This window comes from Megascapheus bottae, chromosome 3, assembly GCF_031878675.1.
Source record: "Megascapheus bottae isolate mThoBot1 chromosome 3, mThoBot2.hap1, whole genome shotgun sequence".
Classification (NCBI taxonomy): Eukaryota; Metazoa; Chordata; class Mammalia; order Rodentia; family Geomyidae; genus Megascapheus; species Megascapheus bottae.
The window spans coordinates 59,666,116-59,689,820 of NC_143511.1; the positions used below are offsets into that span (position 1 = coordinate 59,666,116).

Here is a 23,705-nt window from a genome sequence, read left to right on the forward strand (position 1 = left end):
GTACTCAGTGCGCAGGTTTGAAGAACCCAGTCTTTAATAATCAGCTGAGAAGGAAATCCAAAAATATTAGGTTTCCCTATGAGCAACTAAGTTTAGGAAAGTAGCTGGAAAAAAGCTCAATGTATATGAAGTTTTAGTGAGGTCCAGAAGCCTAAGAAGGTCTTCTTTTAGGTTTGACTTTTTGTTTGACTATACTGCTTATATAAGGAAAATTCAAGTTTGGGCCACTGTCAAAACTCCAGTGGTCATAGCCCTAGAGACTCAATGATTTTAGCCCTGTATTTCTTCTGTTCACTGGGGAGAAGGAAACAACTTCTGCCACTTTGTCAGCCTGCTTGTTTCCCTGGATGGCAGATAATAGGTCACTAGCTTAGATATCAGGGTGGTTGTTACCACTGGGGTGAAATGATGTAAACTAATCACTGCCCAAACTACAGTAGATCCCCAAACTTAACTTTTTAAAAATTTCTTTTTAAAGATTCCAGATGATGGTGACCCATCTCTGTCTCAGTGGCTCCCAGAAGGGTAAGTGATTATAAGTTTTCTGTGAATTTTATCTCTCTTCTCTCTACTTTTAGCTTTTTTTCCTGAGAGGCTGGAAAGGTCACTCCATAAACTGGATTGTGAGGAAGGAAGGAGGTTGGTTGGCTCTCTGGGCCAGAGGAGAGAACTATTGATTGACTCCTGGAGGCAGAAGGAGTTTTGCAGAGTGTATCCCCCTTGTTTGGGGAAAGAGCTTTGGAGCTGCCCTGATTTCTGGTTTGTTGCATCACAGTGGCAGTAGACACTGAGGACATTAGGAAACAAATCTTCATTTGCTTTACATTGTATTGATGATGATTAGCTGATTTGATTATTCCTGGGACTCAGTCTGGCTTCAGCTGTTAAGGCTAAAAATCCCTTAGGAACTCTCTGATTTTCAGACTCATGAGATTGCATCAGAGAGCCATTTCAAACAGTTCAGCCATTGCCTGTAACTGATTGTTCTTGAGAGAGAATTTAAATGCCTCTTCAAACTCCATTGTCCTCCACATACACTGCCAGTTACTTAGCTGATCCTTCTTTTCCTTTGAAGGCTTCTGAGTCTGTAATTCTCAGTAGCTGTCTCTTCCCTCTCCTGGCCAGAGAAAATCAGATCATGTATTAGTTATCTCCTACATTTTTACATGTCGTGTGTGTGTGTGTGTGTGTGTGTGTGTGTGTGTGTGTGTGTGTGTGTGTTTTGTCTTCTTTTAATCAAGAATCAGCCATTTGAATGATCTGTCCCTGTTTTCTTTTCAAAAGATGATTTATATTGCAAAAAGCTTCTTGGTTTCAGCAGAATATATAGATGTTAGAATTGGTTATGAACTGTGGCACCAGTTGCTTCCTAGTGAACTTTAATTCTTCTATTATTGTAAAATATACACATGCAAATGGAACATATCCAAACCATTATTAGTTTATTTAGTTTCAACTTTTTATATAAGGGAGTTCAATATCCAAGCAATTTTGTTTTGCCAGTCCTGGGGCTTTAACTCAGAGCTTAGGCACTGTCTTTGGGATTTCCTCAAGGCTAGAGCTCTATCCGTGAGCCATAGTACCACTTCTTGTTTTCTAATGTGGTACAGAGGAATCAAACCCTGGTCTTCATGCATGTTAGGCAATCATTCTATCAGTAGGCCAAACTCCCACCTATCCAGATTATTATTATTATTATTTTTGCCAGTCCTGGGTTTGAGCTCTGGGCCTGAGCACTGCCCTTGGACTTTCCTCAAGGCTAAAGCTCTACCACTTGAACCTCAGCACCACTTCCAGCTTTTTTCTATGTATGTGGTACCAAGGAATCGAACCCAGGTCTTCGTGCATGCTAGGCAAGCACTCAACCACTATGCCAAACTCCCGGCCTCTATCCAGATTATTTTTAAATAGAGCCATGTAGAGAGTTTGTTTGGCCTTTTGTGTTCCTTTCCTTCATCTTAGTCTTTAGATGCCTTCACAAAAACAGAGCTTCCTTAGGCCTGGCAATTGCATTAAAAACAGACTTCTAAGCGCAGGGAACTAATTATTTGAAATCAACCTGTTGAACTAACTGTTTTAGCTTGTGGCTTTGACCTAATTTGTGATTCCATTCTTTGCTACTTAGTAGAAGTTCCAACTTAATCTTCTACGACTTTTTTTTGGGGGGGGGGTCATGGGGTTTGAACTCTGGGCCTGGGGGCTGTCCCTGAGCTCTTTAACTCAAGGCTACTGCCCTATTCCTAGAGCCACAGCCCCACTTCCTGTTTTCTAGTGATTAACTGGAGATAAGAGTCTCAGGTTCTTTAGGGCTCTGGCTGGCTTTGAACGCGATCCTCAGATCTCAGCCTCCCAAGTAGCTAGGATATGAGAGCCACTGTGATATGAGAGCCACTGTGCTCCCTAAACCAGCAGTAGTGTCCTCGCCTTGTTGATCTCATTAAAAATGAGCACATGAGCCTGGCATGATGGCCTGGGCACTAAAGAAGTGAGACTTTTATCTCCAATTAATCACTAGAAAATGGGAAGTGGCACTGTGGCTCAAGAGGTAGGGCGGTAGCCTTGAGCTGAAGAGCTCAGGGACAGCCCCCAGGCCCAGAGTTCAAGCCCTATGACCCACAAAAAAAAAATGAGCTCATGATTAGCTGGTCATGGTGATACACATCTTAAAATCATAGCACTGAGGAAACTAAGACAGAAGGATCTCAAGTTTGAGGCCCATCTAGGCAACACAGACATTGTCTCAAAATAAAGCAAAACAAAATTACGTACATGAGTTGTGTTTTTAACCCTCTCCTCTTATTAAAGCTCAGAGTTTCAGCAAAGGTTAGAGAGATTTTTGTAGCCCTTTCACCTCACTTTATAGGCATGACACTAAAGCTCAAAGAAAAGAGGAAATATTAGCAAAAGATACATAGGCGGTTAGTGGAAGTGCAAGCAAACTGTAGATGATCTCAGTATAAGACCAATGTTCTTTTGGAGATATCTCCTATTTTTATTGTACTTTGTTGAAGAACTGGCAAACAACAAAATCAAATTTAGTAAAGATATCAAAATTTTAGATAGCTGGGCACTGGTAGCTCAATCCTGTAATCCTAGCTACTCAGGAGGATGAGATGTGAGGATCATGGTTCAAAGCCAGTCCAGACAGGAACATCTGTGACACTCTTCTCCAATTAGCCACCAGAAAATCAGAAGTGATACCATGGTTCAAAGTGGTAAAGCTTTAGCCTTGAGCAAAAAGAGTTCACAAATAGCATGTTAGGCCCAAGTTCAGTCTCCACGACCACATATCTAAAGAAAAGTTTTGGATATCTCCAATTGCTCTATCATTTTCTTCTGGTCTGTATTGTATGTATGTAGAACTAGGCCAGACTCTGGAATCCCTATGCCATTTCCTTTCTAAATGCATCCCTGAGGATGGGAGTTTGGCCTAGTGTTTGGCCGGGAGTACTTGCCTGGCATGCACGAAGACCCGGGTTCAATTCCTCCATACCACATACATAGAAAAAAGCCAGAAGTGGTGCTGTGGCTCAAATGGTAGAGCTCTAGCCTTGAGAAAACCCAAGGACAGTGCTGAGGCCCTGAGTTCAAAGCCCAGGATTGGCAAAAAAAAAAAAAAGTCTATAAATGAACCCCCAAGTTGTGTGTTTTGTGACTCCTATTTCACCTCCCTGTCTCCTCTTAATTATGAAGACTTCTCTACCCGTGGAAACCCTTTCTTCAAAAGGCTTGGATAGATAAAAGTGTGACACTTTTACTCTTGGACTGAGGTCTCTTTTTACTTATCATTCTTTAGTAGTCTTGCTCACTGAGTCAGTAGGCTTTTCCTACAGAGCCCCTCCTGTGGGCTATGTTCTAGAATATGCCATACAGGATTTCTCTTTGAGGAATAGTGTTTCTGGTGTATGTGTGGGCAGGAACACCCCGCCCCCCCTCTCTCTGGCTTGTCTTTTTGCCAGTCCTGGCTTGAACTAAGGACCTGGGCACTGTCCTTGGGCTTTCTCAAGGCTAGAGTTCTACCACTTGAGCCACAGCACCACTCCTGGCTTTCTCTGTGTGTGTGGTACCAAGGAATCAAACCTGGGTCTTCCTGAATGCTAGGCAAGCACTCTACCATTAGGCCAAATTCCAGGCCCAGGCAGACTTCTCTTGTCCACCAATCCCCACCTTGCCTTCAGGAACATAAGCATCTTTAAATAAGTAGATGTGGCTTAACTTTCTTGGTAGGATAAATACTCTTAGTCCTTGGCTAAAAGTATGTGAGCAGATTCTACTACTCATCACATGGCTGTATTTTCCCTATTATTGTCTTCCTTAGCCCTTTCAAAGGCACATGGTAGAGGCTACCTTGTGCTCATCTTCCTCTGGGGAGAGGGAGAACAAGGAGAATGGACCATTGAATCTGATATATTTTATTTTCTTCTCCAGGCCAGCTGGAGGGCTCTATGGCATTGACAGCATGCCAGATCTACGCAGAAAAAAGCCACTGCCTCTTGTCAGTGATCTGGTGAGTGATGACTTCATATAAGCATAGGAAGTAATCTTGTGGTATCCCCCATTTGGCCTTGGAAAACTGTCAGGATTGGAAGGGGTCCATTTAGTGGCTCGCACTAGGCTGACAGTCATTCCAAGTCTCTTACCAGGACTTTATGATGGCTTCAGTAACACCTTGTTCTACCTCCATCCTAGCCAGACTTCTCACTCTTAGTAGATCAAACTCTTACCTACAACATTTGTGGTTTTGGTCCTTAAAGCTGCATTCTAAGGTCTTCCCAGAGGCATGTAACTCCTGTAAGTAGCCCATAGCTTTCTTTGATGGCCTGGACTGGAAACTACCTATAGCCCTTAATCTAGATTGTTGAGCTCAAAATGTAATGAGTAGGACTAACACTTGATGCTTCCCTTGAGGTCAAAGAAAACATTTTTCTAGGGCATAATTTTATACTATTTGTGGTTTGGCATCAAGAAGCAATGTAAACATTTATTGAGTAGAATTGCAACAGGCTTAGTCATTAAAGCTAATCTCCAGACCTTGAGGATAACCACCAGCCTTCTTTCCAGGTCATACCTTCTGAGGCACAATCAAGTTAAGGGATTTTTTTTTTTTTTTGCCAGTCCTGGGCTTGAGCTCAGGGCCTGAGCATTGTCCTTGGACTTTCTCAAGGCTAGAGCTCTACCACTTGAGCCTCAGCACCACTTCCGGCTTTTTTCTATGTATGTGGTACTGAGGAATCGAACCCGGGTCTTCATGCATGCTAGGCAAGCACTTTAACCACTAGGCCAAACTCCTGGCCCGGGATTTTTTTTTTAATTTCCTTTTTTATTGTAATTAATAGAAAGGTTACATTATATTCGCCAGATAGTGCATTACTTAACAATCATTGCTACCCCTTTTCATGTTTTTGTCCCCATTTCCCTCCCCCAACCCCTCCCAAGTTAAGCTATTTTCTGTAGCCTGTAGTTGGTGGGGGTAGAATGAAGCCTAGATCTCCCAGGAGTCTCAGAGCTCAAGGTTAGATATAATTTGTAAAAGTTTACTGAAACCTTACCTTAGAACTGTTTTCTGCTGTTTCTTCCAATTCTTTCCATTCTACATTTCCTATCTACTCCTTTTTCTCCATTATCTGTTCTCTTTTTCTCCTTAGCTGACTAAAAGTGTCCCCTGACATTTTTTAGCATAACTCTCCTTACAGTAGGAGCTCTAGGTTCTTCCAGCCTGTTGGATTTAGGAGAGATTTTAGTGGATAGAGGCAAAGGGGGTTGGAACATGTTCTCTATATTGGACTATAGAAAAGAACTCAGGTGCCTCTAAAAAATTTTATGCTCTTGATGGGCTTTAACATCATATTGTTCCTTTCTCTGCTCTCCTCTGCACAGGCCATGGTGAGTGTTTCCAGAGCCCCTCCTCATCCTCTTAAGAGTCCACATCACAAATTAGTTGTGCCCCATCCAACTGTTTAAGCTGATAGTATGATTTCTATCTCCCCAGTGCTTGCTGACTTAAGGAAATCATTGTCTCTCTTCTGGTTATCACTAAAGCTTGAGCTTGCAAGATACCTGGGACCCTGCACACAAGACCCTGGCTAGCAGGACAACCCCAGTTCTCACAATTAATTCCCTGCCCTGCTTACTTTGACTGAGATTATTTTACTTTTCGTTTTCTAAGTGCCCTGCTTGTTTGAACTGCTGGACTCTAAAGTCCAACCCAGATTGGGTATCGGGAGATTCCAGGAGGTTCCAGGGGATAAGAGTTACCATGGACTCTCATTCCTGATGATGACTCTTTAATGTGACTGAAAGACTTGTTTCTTTTTTATTCTTATAACTTGTTTTCTACTGAAACTTTTTCATATTTTTTATATTTTTTCATATTGCAAACAAAGAATTTCTGTGGGATAGGACATCTAAGGATAGTGAGGGAAGAGAAGTATTTCAGGTGATAGATTCCCCTGAAGGAAATACTATTCTAACACTGCTAGACTACTCCCCTGAGGACCATGGGGCTTGCATCTTAACCTGTATTACTAGTTACTTGTCACTTAGGGAAGTCCCTGTGAAGGACAGTGAAAATCCAATGTGTAAGTTATAGTCGTGTGGCTTTGATGACTAGAGCTTCCTCTTCAGCACTTTACCAGTCCCTGGTGGTGGCCAGGGCTGACAGAAAGGCCTTTTTCACAGTCACTGGTCCAGTCCCGGAAGGCGGGTATTACTTCTGCAATGGCTACACGCACTTCTCTCAAGGATGAAGAGCTGGTAAGTGCCTCATGGGCTTTTATGAATCCACTGGCTTTAGAAAAATCATTTCTATAACCCTACTAACTAGAATTCAAAAGTGGTAGGCACATAGTTTTGATGAGACAGCATCATATCTGAGTTTTCTTCACTGTAACAAATGCCCAGACGGTAGTCTCACATTGAGGAGTTTTATGGTGGACCTAATACTCTATTTTCTTAGAAAGAATAAATGTTGGCCAGGAGTTTAGCCTAGTGGTAGAGTACTTGCCTAGCATGCATTAAGACCTAGGTTCAATTCCCCTGCACCACATACATAGAAAAAGCCAGAGTGGTGCTGTGGCTCAAGTGGTAGAGCTCTAGCCTTGAGAAAGCCCAAGGACAGTGCTCAGGCCCTGAGTTTAAGCCCCAGGACTATATTTTTTTTTTTAAAAAAGAGTGAATTCTGGGAGAAGACTCAAGCCTAACCTTAAGTCAAATATGTGTTGTATGATCAGAAACAAACTTTATTGGAGGCTTCTGTCTTGTCAGACTGCACAGTGGGCTGGGCCAGATTAAAATGTCTTTTCTGGGGCCAGGAGTTTGGCCTAGTGGTAGAGTGCTTGTCTAGCATGCACGAATACCTGGGTTTAATTCCTTGGTACCACATACATAGAAAAAAGCCAGGAGTGGTGCTGAGGCTCAAGTGGTAGAGCACTAGCCTTGAGAAAGTCCAAGGACAGTGTTCAGGCCCTGAGCCCAAAGCCCAAGACTGGCAAAAAAAAAAAATTGTCTTTTCTACAGGTGGGAAAATCAGGGTCCTGACTGTCTGTCCTACAGGGTCTCAGTTTTGATATTTTCCTCAGAATCCAAAAAATCACTTGTGGATAATGGAGTATGTGTCTTTCAGAAATCCCATGTATATAAGAAAACCCTGCAGGCCTTAATCTACCCCATCTCGTGTACTACACCTCACAACTTTGAGTTCTGGACAGCCACTACTCCCACCTACTGCTATGAGTGTGAAGGTATGCTTTGGGGCATTGCCCGGCAGGGCATGCGCTGCAGTGAATGTGGAGTCAAGTGCCATGAGAAGTGCCAGGACCTGCTCAATGCTGACTGCCTGCAGCGTGAGTATTCCTGTGGGAGGAGGGGTGAGGAGTGGGGATGGCAGGGCCTTCCCAAAACAGTCTTCAGTAAAAAGTTGAAGATTCATCCACATGTTTCTAAAGTTCTCTCCTTTTCAGGGAAGGTAGGCTGCTAAATTAATATGGATTGCTTTTCCAAATAGCAGATCTTATAGTTTCCCTCTTTAGAACTTGCTGCAGCTTTCCGGTAGAACAAGAATTTCTTCCAGAATTCAGTTGATTCCAGAAGGTTAATTTATGTAGTACATACCCCACAGTGGCCTTACTGCCAAAGTGACTAAAGGAATGCTTAATCAGGGACTGAAACTAATGACAAAGTAAGAAAGTAAGGGGCCAGATGTGTGGCCTAGTGATAGAATGATTGCCTAGCAAGCATGAAGCCGTGGGTTTAATTCCTCAGTACCACATACACAGAAAAATGGTGCTGTGATTTGAGTAGTAGAGCACTAGCCTTGAGAAAGCCCAAAGACAGTGCCCAGGCTCTTAAGTTTAAGCCCTAGAACTGGCCAAAAAAAAAAAAAAAAAAAAGAAAGAAAGAAAGAAAAGGAAAGAAGGAAGGAAGGAAGGAAGGAAGGAAGGAAAGAAGGAACAAAGGAAAGAAAAAGGAAGTGAGTTCTGTGACTTTCTAGGCCTAGGCCTCACAGAAGAGCCTTGTGAGGTTTTAGGCCCTAATACCACAATAAGACAGCATTTATTCCTTATTTGTAAACAGAGCTTTTAAGTGACAGTGCCAGGAATAGAAATTTCAGACAGATGGAGCAGAGGTCTGGGGAGAGTATGTCAAACTTCCAAGGCCTGAATAGGGAAGTTACACATATGATTTGTGATGCTCTGGCAGAGTAAGGAACATAGACACAGAAGAAGCAACATGCTCTAATCAGGAGGTTGGTAGTGCTCCCTAACCTCCACCTCCTAATCAGCTTTCACTCATTGTGGCCTAACTCCAGGAAGAGCAGGGAAAGATCTATGTGGGAAAGTACTCTCTTCTTTGTCGATAAGCTAGGCTATAGTAACAAAGGCTTTAAGGATTGTGGTAGGAGAAGGGAATACTAAGAAGAAATAGTGACAATTTAATGCTATATTCCAGATCCTGGGCAGATATTATCTGACTTAAATGCCTGTTATAACTCCGAGAGATAAGTATCATTATTTGTTCTTAGAGAAAAATGATTTTCCAAGGTAGAAGTAATGATGCCAGGCTTTGAACTCAAGATTGATATCAAAGGTCATACATTTCTTATTATATCACAGTATTTGATGTAACTAAAGATACCAGAGCTATAAGGCAGAATCCAACTGTGTGCCATAATGACTTCTGGGATTTATATTATGCTTGGCAGTTATATGAGATTGTTGGTATTGTCTTGTCTATTCACTATTCCTCTCTCATATCTGAGATACCCTTCAGTGATACTTTGACCTTAGATCTGTATAACTGATGATAAATTTCATCATGTTTCTGAATAGAATAGAATAATGAACACTCACTACCATCATCAAGATTTTGCTACTCTTAAACTGCATCTTAAACTCCACTGGCCAGGCAGCAGACTCTACTTTTTCCATTTCTCAGGATGATCCCCTTCTTCCTTAGTTTCTCCCATTGCTCTACAGCATCATCTATGCTATATTTAGCATCAGCTTTGGTCTGAGAGGCAGCCTATTGGTTAGCTCTACTCTCTGGGCCATTCTTCAGGTGCTGCAGAAAAGAGTTCTAAACATGGAGCTGAGGATAGGACCCAGAACATTATCATGGCTATGAAGGACCGCATGAAAATTCGAGAGCGGAATAAGCCAGAGATCTTTGAAGTCATCCGGGATGTCTTCACAGTGAGCAAAGTTGCCCACGTTCAGCAGATGAAAACTGTGAAGCAAAGTGTACTTGATGGCACCTCCAAATGGTCAGCCAAAATTACCATCACTGGTAAGCAGGCAAAAATCTGAAGGGATAGTGCTATGTTTTCCCTAGGAAAGAACATCTGAGTATGAAGAAGTAAGGGACCGGAGAGAAAGGAGACAGAAGTGAGTGAAAGTCAGGGGGCCCAAATGTTCACCGTTCTTCCTCATCTAAGTTCTGGTGCTAGAAAGACGCAAAATCAGCATTTTCGAACAATAAGAATTATAGAAAGTTTATATAAGGATTTTCTAATAGCCTAACATTATAGACTTAACTGAGTTTGATATTACGAGAACTGGGGTTTAGGAAAAGGGGTAGGCAGATTATAGAATAATATTTTAATCACCAGGTAGGGTGTGTATCCAGTGAGTGCTAAGTGATCAGTTAGGGCTCAGGTAAGGAGGTGGGATTCTTGGGCTGAGCTCTGAAGGAGTAGCTGGTGGCCCAGGACTAAGGGTAGATATAGTGTAGTACGATTATACTTGTCTTCTAATGCTCTTTGTACAATGTGAATGTCTTCTCCATAGTGTAGCCTATGACTAGTGCTATAGAAGACTTTTGACTTACTTGGATGTGTACTCTGAAATCTCTTATTTGTGCTTGGGTTTCAGTGGTGTGTGCCCAGGGCCTACAAGCCAAAGACAAAACAGGATCCAGTGACCCTTATGTGACTGTGCAAGTTGGCAAAACCAAGAAGCGTACCAAGACCATTTTTGGAAACTTGAATCCTGTTTGGGAGGAGAAGTTCCATTTGTAAGTCACAGAGGGTTTTGACTTACCTGTGACAGTGTATGTTTTGGAAGCAGTATTACACCCTGCTTTTCTGGCTTAACCCAGAAATGACAGGGAAAAGACAGTGGAGAAATCTCATTTCTTAAATGCATACTTAGGCAACAACCCTACTGTGTCTGGCTTTCTTGACATGAGTGTGGTAGTTTATCCAAGCTCTGTCTTAACGAGGCATATTAATCGGACATAGTCACCTCATTATTGCTTTTTAACCAGCACTAAGGAGGTTTTTATACTGCTCAGTGACAAAGCCAGGGACTGACCACTCTATTTTACCTCCTAGGCCTTCCACCCTGCCCAGGAAGGGTTAGGCTTTTCTAAGGAGTGAAAAAAGAATGTCCTTGTCTTACTACTGGAAAAAAGAATGTCCTTGTCTTACTACTGGATAATTTTGGCTTGAAGATAAAAATCTGGGATCTAGAAACATGTCCATTTTCCTGCAGCTTTTCTTCCAGTAGAACCCAGCTTTTACTTCCATCCCCTTACTTTCTTAGAGATATGGTAGGAAAGAAGGAATGATTATTGAAAAATAGCGAATGACTTGGATAATATTTGAAGAATCCTGATACTTTGCCCTGAATTCCACTCCCAAAGCCTTAGATCAAGACTTTGGGTATCAATCAGCTGAGCAGGCTGATTTAACTGTCTCCTCGTGGCTCCTTGCAGAACTCATGTAGAAGGGACTGGACATAAAAATCAATCTCTAATCCAGAACAACAGTTACTGGGGGAAGTATCTGTTTATTTAAGAATATGAGGGTTTGGGGTGGGGAGCATGGCCTAGTGGTAGAGTACTCACCTAGCATGCATGAAGCCCTGGGTTCAGTACCACATACACAGGAAAAGCCAGAAGTCGTGCTGTGGCTCAAGTGGTAGAGTGCTAACCTTGAGCAAAAAGTGTCCAAGGACAATGACCAGGTCTGGCAAAAATTAATTAAATAAATTTTAAAAATAAAATTAAGAATATTGTTTTTATGAATATGACTTCGTTGTCTATGACCAATTTTAAATGAACTGGTGTGGGGTCATTTTTGTATACTTCTAGTGGAGAATTTACTTTGTTCCTATTCCATACATAATAATTTTACCTCAAATGAATAATACAATTTCTGTTTTAAAAAAACTCATGATTGACTTATTATTTTCAGTAGCTACACTAAAATATTTCAATGGAATAATGAAAGGTATTATATTGTCTCTTGGTTATCTCATATTGTTACAGTATCTTGCCTTGTTATCTGATATATTGTATATATGTTTATTTGAAATAGGATAGAAAAGGGGGGAAACAAGATGAGGGGTTGGGGGAGGGAAATGGGGACAAAAACTTGAGAAGGGATAGCAATGATGGTTAAGGAATGCACCTTCTATCTGGCAAATATAATGTAACCCTTCTATTAATTACAATAAGAAACAAAAAAAGAACATAGGGAAATGAGCAGTTAATACAACTGAGTTAATCAGCACAACTTTTGAGTAAGGAAGCAGGATTCAGAAAGCAACTGTGGGGAGGAGAGCATGCAGGAGACCTAGCAATTCCCTTTTCCAAAGCAAATGCCAGAGAAGAGAGGGCCATTCATGGACATAGTGAAGTATGAAAGAAATTGACATGTGTGGCTATCAGCATGTAGTATTGCTGATATAACTAGCTGCATAGAACTGCATAGAACTAATTATTCATTCCCTCCTCATCTCTGAAGAATGGAGAGCCATTTGCTGGGATAACCTAACTCATATGGAACTTCAATACCACTATCTACTGATTCCTCCTCCTTTTTTTTTATAGTTGATGGAGCTTTTTGCAAGGAAATTGGAAATAATAGGAGTAAATGATGCTGGATCTGTCCCTAACAAAGTCTGCCTAATTCTTTCACAGTGAATGTCACAACTCTTCCGACCGCATTAAGGTACGTGTGTGGGATGAAGATGATGATATCAAGTCCAAAGTAAAGCAGCGGTTAAAGCGAGAGTCTGATGATTTTCTTGGCCAAACTATCATTGAAGTTCGGACACTGAGTGGCGAAATGGACGTCTGGTACAACCTGGGTGAGAAAACTGAACCAGGAAAAGTTGTTTATAAGGGAAAGAATGAAGAGGGATTGGGAAACTTCTATTTACCAAGAATACCAACAGTAAAGCCTATATATTTCTATACATAGTCTGTCTTCAGAGAAATGAGTGGTGATGGCTACAACTCATTCAGGCTTGCACCTTCTCCATCCTTTCAAAGGCCCTTCAGTCTTCATCCTTATCACAAATGCCTTTAGCACTCCCGTTCTCCCACTCAGACAGTACAGGAGTATTTATGGAATATGCGGTCACTTGGGTGGGTGCCATTCTTTCCAGGATGGGCTGTCTGTAAAGATGGACTATCTACAGATGTACCATCCATAGTTGCATTGTTGTCAATTCCCAGTGTTCTTTTGTTCCTAGAGAAAAGGACAGACAAGTCGGCTGTCTCAGGGGCTATCCGACTACAAATCAGTGTGGAGATCAAGGGAGAGGAGAAGGTAGCCCCATACCATGTGCAGTATACATGTCTCCATGAGGTGAGCGAGCCCTTTGTTAGGTGGGGGTAGGAAAGGAGGAGGGTAGTAAGAAAAAAAGCAGAGAAGAACACTTGACCATAAGCAGAGTTGCTTGTGAAATGACTAGAAATCTGGAACTTTTTTTTTTCTTAATTGAATTCATGTTTAATAATTACAGGCACCGTGCCCCCGAGGAACTTTTTTTTTTTTTTGGTGGATCATGGGGCTTGAACTTAGCCCGGGTACTGTCCCAAAACTCTTCAGCTCAAGGCTACCACCCTACCCTTGAGCCAAGCCCCACTTCCCATTTTCTAGAGGTTAATTGGAGATAAGTGTCTTAGGTCCTTTTGTTCTCGGGCTGGCTTTGAACCTTGATCCTCAGATCTCAACCTCCTGAGTAGCTATGATTACAGGCATGAGCCACCATGCCTGGCTTGGAACCTTTTTTGTTGTTGTTTTATGCTTGGCTCACTGTGCTACATTGGACAACTTAAGAGACTGAGTTGACTCTTCTCTTTCATTAGTGTGAGAACAGCCCCCTAGGCCTATAGGAGGAACTGAGTGGTAACTTTAAGGACAATGTTTTTGCAGAATCTACATTCTCCTGAACTTTACCTTCTGTTTATCACTACCTTACTCCTATCTCCATCCTTTATTTCCTTTCCTTCTTCCCTCTCTCCTTCCCCCACTTTGTTTCATATTGGGGATTAAATGCAGGGCCTTGAATTTACTACACAAATACTCTATTACTTCAGCAATTCCTCCAACCTTTTATTTTTAAATTTTGTTTTGAGACAAGGTCTCACTAACTTTGCTTAGGCTAGTCTCAAGTTCACAAACCTTGCTGAGCCTACCAAGTAGCTGGGATTACAATCATGCATCACCATTCCTGGCTGGTTTTCATATTTTTTTTAATGCTTTCCTTTTCTTTGTTCTATATTCTGCAGAACCTTTTCCATTTCCTCACAGACATTCAAGGTAGTGGAGTAGTCCAGATCCCTGAGGCTCGAGGAGATGATGCATGGAAGGTTTACTTTGATGAAACAGCCCAAGAAATTGTAGATGAATTTGCCATGCGCTATGGCATTGAGTCCATCTACCAGGCCATGACGTAAGACTCCCCCTGGGGATCTAAGAAGTGACTACTAATTCTTGGAAGGTTAATGAGGGGGGACACATGGTATGGCAAGCAAGTGCTAAGCCAGATAGTGCAAAGTGATTCCTTTCTTTCCTCTGAGCTGAGTATTGTGGGTTTATGCTCCAAGATACAGACAGTGTTTGTAGAAAGGAAATGTGTTACCATGACATGAGAAAGGGTATCAATATTTGTGAAGTAATGTACCTTCTATCTGGTGAATATAATGTAACCCTTCAATTAATTACAATAAAAATATATGAAAAAAAGAAAGGAAATATGTTTGTCAGTAACTCAGGGAAGAATTATTTATTTGTTTAAGGTCAAAAGTGGGAAAGGAAAAGGGCCTAAAGAGTACACAAAGATGTACATGCCCAGAGCAGACATGACATGCATATGAATGAGTGTGCTCATGTACATGTGTGTATGACTGACAGGCCGGAGAGTCAAACAGCATACTAGCTGTAGGGAAAAATACCTTCTGTGGAGTCACCAAGACTCCCATAACAGAAACTCCTGATTTCTGGGAGATGTGGCTGTTGATGAGGTTGCGACTGGTTCTGTAATATAGGAAGAGGCCCTGTGTAACCATTGGGTAATGATTGCTTTGACTGTGCTTCATTAATCTCTGTTTGGCTTTTTTTGTAAGCCTGCAGAGTCTTTGTGAGTCTTTGCTATGTTTTTCAGGCACTTTGCATGTTTGTCGTCCAAGTACATGTGTCCTGGTGTGCCAGCAGTGATGAGCACTTTATTGGCCAATATCAATGCCTACTACGCCCACACAACTGCTTCCACCAATGTCTCTGCATCTGATCGTTTTGCAGCCTCTAACTTTGGGGTGGGTATGATGAAACACTTATGTACATGCACACATTAGTTATCAATTAAGAAGTTTGGCTGGCTCTTTAGATTTGACTTATTGGTTTAAAATTCAGAGAGTTAACAACCTGCAACCTTAATAGATTAACTTGCTTTTTTCATAGGTATGTAGACTAACAGATTCTCCTCAGATACTGGTAAATAGTAGCACAACTGGTTTAATAGTTGCTACTTGGGCTCAGGCAGACCCTCTTTAGGCCAACAATTTGGTTGACTCAAAATGTCCTTTAGTCTTGCAGGTCCAATCATGGATCTTTCTTAGTATTATTCAGTCTCTTTGTGACAGATTCGTGCCACATAGGCTCATATGAGATAGATGTCTAAGCCAAGATGCCAGTGTGACAACCTTTTCCAGTGTCTGAATTATTTTTCTTTTCCAGGACATGTACTTCCTGGTGTTAAAGTATCTCAAAAGTTGAAACATTATGCTGAATTTTATATAAAATGAATGAATTTTATACCTACTTTTATAGGTATAAAATTATAGATATCTACCTAATCTACTATACCTCTGAGGCCTGCTTTTTTGTTGTTGATGAAGACTTCATGTAGATGAATTAGTATAATTGATTAAGTCAGTTAAATACCTATTCCATTTTGTCTTATCCTATTATGCATTGATTTAGTCAGTATCTAATGATATAATTAGTGTATGAAATGAGTTCTAAGACTACATAGTAGTCTTAAAGGCATAGCTAGCAGGTACACAACTCTACACTTAATATGTACATAAGGGAAGTTATGTACATCATGTTTAAACTTGCAGGGGTGGGGAATGTCTGACCCCTAGGCTATATACAAGGTATTTTACGAGACAGACACACATGCTTCTTGTTTGTTTCTTGTTGGCTACCCATGGCCACATTCCTATATTGATGATTTTGCATGGCCTACAAATGTTATAAATATCCAAATAGCCCTGACTGTATTTTTTCAAATATTTGGATATATAAATAACTTTACCACTCCTGATTTAAAGAGAAACCTCTATGTCTGTCTGACCAATACCAGGAAATACACACCCTGGAAGAGGAAAGTAGTTCAGACACTGGAAAATGCATCATCACTCCTAAACGGTGGCTATTAAATTGTAATGAGCTACTTGAGGGTGAATCAAAAATAAGTCCAAGTATAAGTAGCAGACTTGGTAGCAAGTTTGAAAATGTGTTTGGATTTCCTTTTATCTGACTAAATTTTGGGTTATAGTCACAAAGGGATGACTAGATGAATATCTAGAAAAAATGAGAAGTATGTATAGAAAGAGGTATTTTCCTTCCTAGGGAGTTGACTTTCCCCTTGTCAATGTGAAAAGATTTCCTAGTTTGAGACAGAGCTGCTAAGAAATGGAACCTATTTCTTTGTTCTTGTAATGGAGAAGAATTTTTAATAAGATATATGGTCAGCCAGATGTCTCTTTTCCATCCTTTTTACTTACAAAGAAGTAGTTCTGTTTCTGATGTAGTCTAGAGGGCTCAGAAACATGTCATCTCCCTCTCCCTATTATTTCTCGCCCTCAGAAAGAGAGATTTGTTAAACTGCTGGACCAGTTACACAACTCCCTGCGAATTGATTTATCTACATACAGAGTAAGTGAAGATATGGCTGTGGAGTGGGAAAATAGACATATCAAGCTCAGTCGAGGGAGACAAAGGCTCATCCCAGCTATACATATCAAAGACAAAGAAAATTGAACTGTCATCACTTCTACTTGAATGGCTATTTGCCACTGTCACCTGTGATTTTCGTAACTTTAAGGAATATAAAACATAAATGGCAGATAAGACTGCTTTTTTTGCCACTTCTGGGGCTTGAGCATTGTCCTTGGGTTTTCTCAAGGTTGGTACTCTACTACTTAAGCCACAGCACCACTTCTGGCTTTTTCTATGTATGTGGTACACCAAGGAATTGAACCCAGGTCTTTGTGTATGCTAGGCAAGCACTCTTACCACTAGGACAAACTCTTGGCCCCAAGACTGCTTTTAATAGAAATTTGGCTTTTCAAAACCATTTATTACTATGCCAAGCTCTCTCAATGGCATTCTCATTATGAAGCGTACTGAGGATAATCTCTTCCAAAAGTATCATTTAAAAAATTAGATACTGTCAGGCATAGTGGCACACGCCTATAATCCTAGCTACTCTGGAGGCTGAGATCTCAGGATCAAGGTTCAAAAGCCAGCCCTAGCACAAAAGGACCTGAGACTCTTATCTCCAATTAACCCCTAGAAAATGGGAAATGGGGCTTGGCTCAAGGGTAGAGCAGTAGCCTTGAGCTGAAGAGCTCAGGGACAATGCCCAGGCCAGTTCAAGCCCCATGACCCACAAGAAAAAAAAAATACTTAGCCAGGTGCTGGTAGCTCAAGCCTATAATCCTAGCTATTCAGGGGGCTGAGATCTGAAGGTCACAGTTCAAAGCCAGTCCTGACACAAAAGTCCATGAGACTCATATCACCAGTTAACCACCAGAAAACTGGAAGTGGCACTGTGGCTCAATGTGGTACAGTGCGAGTGTTGAGCTGAAGAGCTCAGGGATAGCACCCAGGCTCAGAGTTTAAGTCCCATGACTCACCAAAAAATAAATAAATAAATAAATAAATAAAAAGATTCTTAGAAAACATAAATGTAACAAGTTCAAAAGTTAGGTATATATTTCTATTTTGTATTTTGCATAATCTTCTTTCTAAAAAGGTACAGGAATCTAAATAGAAGAGTGTAATGTCTTGGGCAAGTAAAGTGTACTAGAGATCATGTCCTTTTCTAGTATGGAGAGAAGAAATAGTAGTAGTATGGCAGGGGGTACCTAAGGTGAACATGATAAGGAAATGGTCAGTTTCTTACCTCCTAAATTAGATCTTAGAATGGTATCATTGCTTACTTAAAATGTGAGTTTCCAGAACAGAAAAAATTTGCATATTAAAAATTAAGTACAAAAACAAAAGTAAAAATGTTTTAATCGTATACTTTTCATGTCCTCTATTTGCATGAATAATGCATATACATAGCTATCTGCAGATTTAAAAACTGACCAAATGGGCTGTGGCTCAGGGTCTACTTTCAGATCTGCATGGCAGCCTCACCCTAAAATGTGTACCTACGGGAATGAAGTAAGGCATGCAGCAAAATCCTTACAAACTCATTCCAAAGAAATTTTACTCAGAGCCCTGCTATCTATAGCCCTAGAACAAGGGTGTATGGAAAATATAGGTCCTCTATTTGGTCTGTAATATAATTTTACTTATATTCTAGTATATGCAATGAATTGTAATTTTTTAAGAAATCACTTTGTGCAGAATGTTCATGAGGAGTAGAGAGAGACTGAAGAGAATGATCACATTGCTTGGGAAGTTGAATTGTAGGATATTAAGATGTTAGGGTAGCCTCTGGTTTCATTGCTTTTGGTAGGAAAAGTTTTCACATTATTCTGATCCTATCTCACATTTATTTAATTTGCAACAGAATAATTTCCCTGCTGGAAGCCCTGAGAGGCTTCAGGATTTAAAATCTACAGTGGATTTGTTGACTAGCATCACTTTTTTCAGGATGAAGGTAAGGATGGACCAGGCTGGGCTGAAAACTTGGTTTTAGGAACACATACAGCAGGAGTCACCAAGAATAGTCTGAGGCTATGGATTTAGCACCACTAAGCTCACCATTTCCATACACCTGTTCCTTGGATTACGTTTGCGAAAACATATAAATCTCAGGTCAATGAAGATAAACTAGAAATTCTTCCCATCAACTATTCTAGAAGTTTCATCACAATAGGAACTTAAAAAGAGATGAAAGAATCTGGTGCATGTTTAGGGGACTACTAGTAAGATACTATATCCATGTGAGCAGAACCCAAGCTTATAATTTTATACTAATTGGCAGGTACAAGAACTACAGAGCCCTCCAAGAGCCAGCCAGGTTGTAAAAGATTGTGTGAAGGCCTGTTTGAACTCTACATATGAGTATATCTTCAACAACTGCTATGATTTATACAGCCACCAGTACCAGTTGGTAAGAGATTTGGGAATAGGTGGGGCCAGCCAACAGTGGCTATCTGGAGTCTCAGCTTATCTTTACTAGAACCATGGTGGAAAAGAGCTTAGGATGAAGTCCTTGATGTTCTTAAGGGTAAATGAGTTATTGACTATGGATCATCTGTTTCATGGTGTGAGACATTTGCAGGTTGACAACCCTTGGACAAAATGTAATATACTTGAATTGAGTAGAAATAAGTGATAAGTTTTAGCTTGAGTACTGTAGAAAATGAACTGAGAGTGAAATTCTCAGTCCTGCCCCCCTTACGCTCAAGGTTTGTTTTGTTCTGACTTACATGAATTCCCTATAAATTATATATTGCCTAACTCTGAGATCTGTAGCTATCTCTGAGCTTCTGACTGATAGTTTAAACCCTTTTGATCACTTCTCTCTATAGTGCATAATCTTCTGAAATATTTCAACCAGCTAACTCTCAAGAGTGATCCTCTCCCTTTGTGAAGCTGTCATTTTACCTGTTTTAGGCTGGCATTCTAATTTAGTATCTAGTGACTTAATAGATCACTTTTTCTAGATCCTTTTAATATATACTGTTCCCTCTATTTCAAAGCCAGAACTTCATTCTGTGTCCAATTTTAGTTTAGTTCTTTTTTTTTTTTTGCCAGTCCTGGGCCTTGAACTCAGGGCCTGGGCACAATCTGGGAGCTTTCTCAAGGCTACCATTCTACCTCTTGAGCCACAGCACCACTTTGGGCTTTTTTCTGTGTCTGTAGTTCTGAGGAATCAAACCCATGCTAGGCAGGCACTCTAGCACTAGGCCACACTCTTGGCCCCAGTTCCTTTCTTAAGACTATCATGACAGGACCAGGCACTGGTGGCTCATACCTATAATCCTACCTACTTAGGAGGCTGAGATTTGAAGATTGCAGTTCAAAGCCAGCCTGGGGGCCAGGAGTTTGGCTAGTGGTAGAGTGTTTGCCTAGCATGCACAAAGACCCGGGTGTGATTCCTCAGTACCACATTCATAGAAAAAAGCTGGAAGTGGCATTGTGGCTCTAGTGGTAGAGCACTAGCCTTGAGAAAGCCCAAGGACAGTGTTCAGGCCCTGAGTTCAAGCCCCAGAACTGGCAAAAAGAAAAAAAGCCAGCCTGGTCACAAAAGTCCATGAAACTTTTATCTCCAGAAGTGACTCTATGGTTCAAGTGGTAGAGGGCTAATGTTGAGCTGAAGAGTTCAGGGGCAGCGCCCAAGCCCAGAATTCAAGTCCCAAGGCCGGGGCAGGGGAAAGGAAGAATATCATGACAGTGGCCAGGAGCATGGCCTAGTGATAGAGTGCCTACCTAGCATGCACCAAGCCCTGGGTACAGTTCCACAGTACCACATACACAGAGAAAGCCAGAAGTTGTGCTGTGACTAAAGTGGTAGAGCGCTAGCTTTGAGAAAGCCCAACGACAGTGCTCAGGCCCTGAGTTCAGGTCCTTGAACTGGAAAAAAAAAAAGAAAGAATATTGTGACTAAGTAGCTTTCCTTCAGTCCAACAAATGTTCTAGGTCAGCTCTAAGGAAAGCAACAGTGCCACTTCAGTAAGTCTATAACTTTATGAATGTGCATACAAAAAATGGCGAAGTAGTCTTTTAGAAGGGCCCTGAAAAAGAGATAGGATTTAAGGGATTCTCAGGAAAATAAAGTCACTATTAATCAATTAATGGGAATATTTGAGATAGACCTAGAAAGACAGTAGGATTAAATTGGTCAGAATCTATTACACATGTTATCTTTGAGTTAATGCATACAATTTGTAATGCTTTCTGGAACCACTTTAGTAAAATCTTGCTGCCTTTTTTATTCCCTAATGTACTTTTTGTGTTCATTCCCACATGTACTTTTTGTCCTAGCCATATATTTAACACTTTTCCTTTTAAGATTATAAAACTTTCCATTGAGGAATTCTATGCTGCTGTCAGAAAGAATGACATCGCCCCATTTGTTAGGAAATGGAAAGACTTAGAAAAAATCATATTAAGTGAAGTAAGCCAGACTCAAGGGAACTTAGGCTCAATGGTGTCCCTCATTCATCATAATCAGTAGAAACCTTGGACTCTACTAGCAGAGATCTGCAATAGAGCAAAATCTTGATACATAAGGCCATATAATGTGAAGCTAATTGAAAGGAACTCCAGGATATTGAAACAAAAGCCATATAATGAATGATTGTTGTCCTTAATGTACTATGTTGTCTCTCATCTCCTTTGCTGTCTCTTGGTTATCTCATCTTGTTATAGTATCTCACTTTGTTATCTGATATATTGAATTTATTTGTATTTGGATATTTGAAATTTGATAGGGAAGGGGGGAAAACCAAGACGGGTGTGGGGTGTGGGGGGGGAGGGAAATGGGTACCAAGACATGTGAAAGGGTATCAATGTATGTGAATTAATGCACCTTCTATCTGGCAAATATCATGTAACCCTTTTACTAATTACAATAAAAAATAAATAAATAAAAATAAAAAAAATTTAAAAAAAACAACAAAAAAAACCATTCCATTGATTCTAATGTCCAATGAGAAATTTTCCTGGAGCCTTTAGTTTGCTTGCTACATACTGAGCTCATCTCTCAACCATCTATGGATTCTTTTTGGTTGGGAAAAGACACTTTCCATCTTTGCTTTTTCAACTATGCCCCAGAGTCTGTTTGAATATTTAGTCTCTGCTCAAACAGGAGAATGAATATAAACTATTCAGGGACTTGCTTTAGCCTTAGTATTTTTTTTTTGGCAAGTCCTGGGGACTGAACTCAGGGCCTGAGCACTGTCCCTGGGCTTTCCTCAAGGCTAGTGTTCTATCCTCAAGACTAGTGCTCTACCACTTGAGCCACAGCACCACTTCTGGCTTTTCTATGTAGTATAGAGAAATGGAACCTAGGTCTTTGTGCATGCTAGGCAAGTACTCTACCACCAGGCCAAATTCCCTGCCTAACTTTAGTATTTTTAAAATTTGTTTTTGTTATTATAAGGGTGATGTACAGAGGGATTCAGTTATATAAGTCATGTAAAGAGTACATTTGCATTTATTTTGGGACAGTTTCACCCCTTCTCTTGCTCTCTCCCAGTGTTTCCCTCTCATCCCCACCCACAAGTTGTGCAGTTCTTTTTCAACGTAATGTCTAATCAATACTATACATTTGCTTATCTTTCTCCCTCCATTTCTGTGTCCCCCCTCTTGCTCTCCTAAAGAAACATACACAAAGAAACAAAACAACAAGAAAATTGAAAAAAACAACAAAGAAAAAAAACCTTATTTATATTTCCTGGAGTTCATTTTGATAAATGTTATTTTGTATGATCAGATGCACATAGGTATTGTGCCTTCATGTTCTCCATTGGTCTCACTGTGTGTGTGGATACCTAGGGTCCTGTCTAATTTATCATGTCCCAGTATGAATTTTAGATTTTGCTTCTCAATATGAAAGAAAACATGAACTTTGTGTCTATGAACTTGGCTTATCTCACTTAATATTATTTGTTCTAGGTTCATCCATTTCCCTGCAAATGATCTAATTTTATTCTTTCTAATTAGCCTTAGTACTTTGATACCTGCTTTTATTAATGTCTCAATCTCATTTTCTTATTATTCTATAACTATAAACCTGGTTGTTGTTGTTACTGACATTTCTATTTCCTAACCTTCATTCATTGATCTAATTTATTCATTTGCCTATCCATTATTTAACAAACTGATCATTAGAAATGCTCAGAAGAAGGGCATCTAACCAGACCAGAGATATTAGGAGAAACTCAGAAAAGATTTTGAGGAAAGAGTAGGAAAAACTAAAGAAATGATGATGACATGGGTGTGAGTCATGTAGTGAAAACAAAATGTTTAGAGACAGAGAATTGTGCATGAGTATGTTAGTTTAGGGAAACAAAAGCTTTTGGGGGAGGGAGGGTCGTGGGGCTTGAACTTGTCCTGAGCGCTGTCCCTGAGCTCTTCAGCTCAAGGCTACCATCCTATCCCTGGGCTTGGGTGTTGTCCCTGAGCTCTTTAGCTCAAGGCTACTACCCTACCTTTGAGCCAAGCCTCACTCCCATTTTCTAGAGGTTAACTGGAGAGGAGTCTCAGGTTCTTTTGTGCTGGGGCTGGCTTTGAACCTTGATCCTCAGATCTCAGCCTCCTAAGTAGCTAGGATTACAGGCCACTGCGCCGTGGCTAACATAAGCTTTTTTATTAGGGTATTTGTATCACTAGATTTGGAATTTAACTATCCAGAATCAAATCTTGGTTCTGCTATTTACAGACACATAATTTTAGATAAACCACATAACCTTGTGGTCCTTATGTGATGATTTCTAATCATTACAATTATTAGGAGGATCAAATGAAATAAACTATACAACATTCTTAGCAGAATACCTGGCACCATAGTAACTGGTGATTGTGAAGTGGTACTGGCTGCAACACGAAGTGGAAGGGTATGAGGTTGAGAGAGAGGTCATTTACTGAAAGACCTTTGTGTAGAGCTTAATTGAAGGACATTGAAGGAAACTGAAGAGCTTTATGCAGAGGAGTAGCATTTGAGATATTCCTTACAGAAAAATCACAGTTCCCTGGAAGAGGTATTGGATTAAAATTCAAG

The 23,705-nt window shown here is 40.6% G+C and overlaps 1 protein-coding gene and 1 long non-coding RNA gene across 5 annotated transcripts in view; one reads left to right on the forward strand and one right to left on the reverse strand.

Moving 5' to 3' along the window:
• The window catches only part of Unc13b (unc-13 homolog B), a 171,740-nt gene that overhangs the window by 128,557 nt on the left and 19,478 nt on the right, over positions 1–23,705 (forward strand). For all 4 annotated transcript variants that reach the window (XM_090330200.1, XM_090330202.1, XM_090330203.1 and 1 more), the window contains 13 exons: positions 479–525; positions 4,429–4,507; positions 6,679–6,753; positions 7,622–7,841; positions 9,556–9,783; positions 10,368–10,509; positions 12,421–12,590; positions 12,978–13,093; positions 14,020–14,183; positions 14,895–15,045; positions 16,604–16,672; positions 18,543–18,632; positions 18,960–19,088. In XM_090330200.1, the coding sequence (XP_090186326.1) occupies positions 479–525; positions 4,429–4,507; positions 6,679–6,753; positions 7,622–7,841; positions 9,556–9,783; positions 10,368–10,509; positions 12,421–12,590; positions 12,978–13,093; positions 14,020–14,183; positions 14,895–15,045; positions 16,604–16,672; positions 18,543–18,632; positions 18,960–19,088 (1,680 nt within the window). The remainder of the gene's footprint in view (positions 1–478; positions 526–4,428; positions 4,508–6,678; positions 6,754–7,621; positions 7,842–9,555; positions 9,784–10,367; positions 10,510–12,420; positions 12,591–12,977; positions 13,094–14,019; positions 14,184–14,894; positions 15,046–16,603; positions 16,673–18,542; positions 18,633–18,959; positions 19,089–23,705) is intronic.
• Positions 12,778–23,705, reverse strand: part of LOC150065590 (uncharacterized) — a 28,428-nt gene continuing 17,500 nt past the window's right edge. The window contains exon 3 of the long non-coding RNA XR_016534967.1: positions 12,778–12,973. This is a non-coding gene — a long non-coding RNA (uncharacterized LOC150065590). The remainder of the gene's footprint in view (positions 12,974–23,705) is intronic.